The following is a 5,028-nucleotide window of genomic DNA, read 5'->3' on the forward strand; positions in this document are numbered from 1 at the left end:
GATGATGAAATCTGCGAGCGTGGCAAGGTGCTGATTCCGGAGCAGAGGCAACGGATTTTGACCCTTGAAGCTGCCATTGTAGGCTACAGGAAGAGAGAGAAGAGGCTGCTCATTTGCCTGGGGCTGTCTCTGGTGATAAGTGGGATGCTACTCTGTATGGTGCTTCTTTTGGCTGGCTAAATAGGTGTGCGGGGGGGGGGGGAATGGGTCATTAGGTGGGTAGGTATTAGTGGAAAAAGGCCTGAATTTTGGTGTTGGCATGTATTAGTGAAAAAATGCCATAATTTGTGTTGGTATGTACTAGTGGTAGAAGGCCTAATTTTTGGTGTAATTATCTTTGTAATCCAAGACTTTTGCAATGGAATATGGTAGTTTTAATTAATCTGTGATTTGTGTACAAATCTATTACATTGTTGTGAAGTGTTTGTGCAGTTTGAATAGTGCCTTAAAAGGGTTACATTGTTGTGAAGTGTTACCATAAATTTGACACTGCAATTTGAGTCTGCCAAGCAAGAAAATGGAGCTGACTGCACAAACATCAGATGGCATAAACTACATAATATACTAAACTGCAGAAACATCAGATGGCATAAACTGCATAATTTGAACAGTGCCTTCAAAGGGTTATGCAAAATATTTAGCATCTCTCAAAACTAAACTGCATAATTCATCACATAAATTACTAAACTACATAAACTGGAACTCCAATGCCCACATTGATTGACTTACATTTATTAAACTGCATAATTTACATTCATTAATCCATACATCATTAAACTGCATAAACATACATCATAAAACTGCATAAAACTACATTCATTACACATTAAACTGCATAAAACATACATAGACTATGTAATACATTGGTCACTGCCCAGCACACTGCATAAAACATACATAGCCTGCATAATACACTGGCAACTGCCCAGCACACTGCATAAAACATCATTTAACATCATTAACCTCTAAAACTGGCTACTGCCCAGCACATTAAACTCCAATGCTCACCACACCTGCATAATCACCAAACTTTCCAGCACATTAAACTGAATATTACCTGCATAGACTACGTAATACACTCAAGCTTCATCCAAAAGACATGAGTTTAACCCTTTTAAAAATTAAAGCAAAAACCAGCAAATCTGAATAATGGAAGCTGAATCATCACAATATTACCAATAATCAAAATAATTACAAAATATTTAACACCAATGACTGTTTTGGGTGTACCACAATAATTACAAAATGTAGGACAAAGTCTACCAAGCACATTCATACAAAAAAAGACTTAGTCAGCCATCATATAAGTATACCAAAATGCCAATTGTTCTAGCAGTTACATAAACATATGAAGAGTGCTTTCAACATATAGCACAACAAAAAAAAGGTCCTGCTTCAGCTTGCTATCTTTTAGTGACTGCACCTCTCTTCCTCTGTCTTGTTGGTCTTGGATTGGATTGGTTATCAGTGGGGGGTGGAGGTGCACTTGTGGTCCTACTGGCTTGGGATGCACTCCCAGGCAAGGAAGAGTTCCCTCCTACTTCTCCCTTGCAGCTCCTCTTGTTGTGTCCTAATTTCCCACAGCTCTTGCATTGTTTTGAGATGCCTAGACCTCTATTTTTTCTGTGACTTCTAGGTTCATCAGGCTCTAGTGCCCTCTTCTTCTTAGGCCTACCAGGAGGTCTCCTCTTGATAGGGGGTTGCACAGGTGGTAGTCCACTAGGTCTCCACATATTCTGGCCATTGATGGGCTCTATAATGGGTTGCATAGCAATCAATGTAAGTAGTCCTTTTGTAGCAAGCGTTGACATACTTTTCAGCATCTTCTCTGCTGAAAAATATACAAGAAATGGCATGGCAACATGGCATGCCAAGTATGTCCCACTTCCTACAGCTACACTTCTTCTCTTCCAAGTCCACAATGAAACTCTCCAGCCCATTCTTCACTTCAAACTTCGTACGACCAGCCCAACATGCTATCCACTTGCTGCATGCCAACTTCTCCTTGTACAGCCTCTTCCTTATTTTAGGACACAACTCAGATTCCACCTTCATAATCATTTCTCTGTTTGCTTGAAATCTAGTCATCAGATATAACCTAATACATTCAAGCTGCAAGCACATAGAGAGAAATAGAGAATTAATCATTCAAGAATTACACAGGTCTATGGATCATAATGCAGATGAAAGGGAGAATTATGCATACCATGGTAATTATAGGTTTGCTCCTGAACTTAACTAACATGCTGTTGAAGCTTTCACACATGTTGTTCAGGATGGTGTCACTCTGGCCATCACTTGTGAACATGTGCCTAGCCCAGATAGTTGTTGAGTGAGACTGTAGCCATTTGAATGCATCTTCATCCACCTCCTTTAGCTCATTCATTGCCCTCTCAAATGCTTGCTGATAGGTAGCCTTGGCTGCTTTCCAAAACAGGTCTCTAATAAGGACACCAGGATGATGTTTCCTCAAATTATTGTATAAATGTCTGCAACAGATCCTGTGCTCGTACTGTGGCCAATTGTCAACAAAGGTGTTCACCAACCCCTGCAAAGCACAATCATTTAATTCAGCAAGCAATGAAGCTACCATCAACTACAATTAATTCAACAAGCAATAAATCTACCATCATACCTTCTGCTGGTCAGATATGAACACCCATTTCTTGTCATCTCCTATGTCAGCAAGCAATAAATTAAGAAACCAAGTCAAGTGTCCTTTGTTTCAGCCTCAACTACTGCATATGCTAAGGGAAAGTATTCATCATTGGGATCTCTGCCAACAGCACACATCAGCTGACCACCTGCCTTGGTCTTCAAATGGCATGCATCTAGACCAATGATTGGCCTGCACCCTGCCAAGAAGCCTTTCTTGCAACCTTCCAGGCAGATGTAGATTCTTCAAAATATGGTAGCCCAATTGCCAATCCATGCTCGGCTGCCAAATCACCATCATTAAAGTATGCACCTTCATCAATACTGTGCTCCCAGGACTACATCTTCTCAACTCATCACAATACTCCCATAGTTGGTTGAACTGTGCAGTTGTGGGCCCATCAACAGCATCTTGAGCTTTTTCTCTAGCCCTACTTGCCTTGCCTGCACTTATGTTTACCACATACTTCTCATGCACAGCATCCTGAATGTCCTTAAGCTTTATGTCAGGTTGTCTCCTAACCCTCTTCGCTAACTTTTTCCCAATGTATGATGCTGTGCACCTTGGATTTTTATAACTTCTGCTGCATGTGTGTTCCATGTTCAATGTTTTCAATCTAAAACTCTTCTCCCTTGGCACCTTTGCAAGGTAGGCAACAAAGTTGCACCCTGGCTGGCATCGGGCTCTCACTCTCACCAAGTCATTTTTCACAAATTTTATACCCCAACCACCAGCAACTGCATAATCAGTTATAGCATCTTTAAATTGTTTAGTTGAGATGAACAACATATCCTTCTCAAACCTAAGGTGCTCAGCTTTGGCTACTGGCCTAAAGATTGGGTATTTGCTTTTCCTAATAGAATTGTCAACCTCTGCTTCTTGAATGTCATCATCACTTGAATCATCACCATCCTCACTGCTTGATGATGATTCGTCAAGGCTAAGCAGCTCCTCACTCTCATAGTCAGAATTCATGACACCACCACCCATTTGTCCTGGTTCAACCTCATCATCTTCAGCTTGATTGTCCCAACTATCAGTACTATCTTCACCAATATTTATTGGTTGAATTTCTGGCTCTTCTTCTAAGTCACTCCTTTTTTTCCTCACTACCCTCACTACCCTCACTACTCTCCTCAACTTGATCATCAACAACTGGTACTTTGCCAGCCCTCCTAGCACAAACCTGCTCAACATCCACCTCATCTACCTCAGTAAATTCAGCATTATCATGACCTCCAAATTGTGAAAAATCAGGTCTGTACTCTTCATCACCATACTCAGCATACTCAGCATCTACACCTACACCTACACCTTCTAGTTCACTATCAAGTACTTCAACTGGATCATGCACTGGATGCTCTACAAACACGTGAATCTCCCCATATCCCTTTACCAAATCAGTCATGAACATAGCAGCATCATCATCAACCACCTGATGGAAATTTGCGTGCTCTGGGTTCACACTAGGCATTTTATACCATAACTTATCTACTTCAGTGTAGCCAAACTCCTTACAAATACTCTTCATTTCTATTTTTGACCACTTATCTGGGTCACAATTATACACTATATCAATTGTCCCTCCCACATACACTTGAGGGTCCCACATGAAATGCCCACCATGGTGGACATGCAGATTAAAAAACTCATCCATCCTGCATGCAAGTTACGGGCAGAAAACAGAATGAAAAAAGATATCCACTTTTTGAAATTAATAATACTTTGTTAGGCTAATAAACAAATAAAAAAGCATACAATACCGACAACCCATTCACATGGACCCAGCCACTTCTTGAAAAGCAAGACACGATACAGACAATCAATGCAAATACCAACACAAAGATATCAAGGTCAATATAGTGGTCCCTAATAAATAATAGTGACACACAATACAGACAAACAACCACAAATGCCAACAAAAATACAGTCAGTATTGTGGTCCCTGATAAACAAAAGTAAAACAAAAAGTAAACAAACAGAGCTGCAAATACCAAAAGCAACACACAACAGCCAAACAATGCAAATCCCAAAAATATTCCACTATCACAGTCAGTATTATGTCCACTACAAAAGCTATAAAGGGAGAGAGGAAGAGAGAGAGTGAGACATAACGAGAGAGATAAATCAGAGAGATTGAAATTCCAGAGCAATAACAAAACACAACATTTCAAAATACCCAAATTCTCAAAACCCAACAGCTGAGATTCAGATGGCATTCATAACACAGAGAGAGAGAGAGAGACATAACGAGAGAGAGAGAGAGAGAGAGTTGGAGAGAAATAATACCTTCGCAGCTCAGCACAAACACTCTGAAGCTCTATGATTGTGCTTGCCGATTTGAGATTTTTTGAGCTTGCCGATTTGTGGGT

General features: G+C 40.4%; 1 protein-coding gene across 1 annotated transcript; it reads right to left on the reverse strand.

Moving 5' to 3' along the window:
- Window positions 1-1,172: 1,172 nt before the first annotated feature.
- LOC136068538 (uncharacterized) lies at window positions 1,173-3,646 on the reverse strand. Its single transcript, XM_065775827.1, has 4 exons — window positions 2,809-3,646; window positions 2,636-2,718; window positions 2,207-2,548; window positions 1,173-2,112 (listed from the first exon to the last, which is right to left on the reverse strand). Exons 1-4 carry the CDS (start codon window positions 3,644-3,646, stop codon window positions 1,720-1,722), a joined length of 1,656 nt encoding a protein of 551 aa, XP_065631899.1. The 3' UTR covers window positions 1,173-1,719.
- Window positions 3,647-5,028: the final 1,382 nt, after the last annotated feature.

Source organism: Quercus suber, unplaced genomic scaffold (genome assembly GCF_002906115.3).
Source record: "Quercus suber isolate HL8 unplaced genomic scaffold, Cork oak 2.0 scaffold_120, whole genome shotgun sequence".
NCBI lineage: Eukaryota > Viridiplantae > Streptophyta > Magnoliopsida > Fagales > Fagaceae > Quercus > Quercus suber.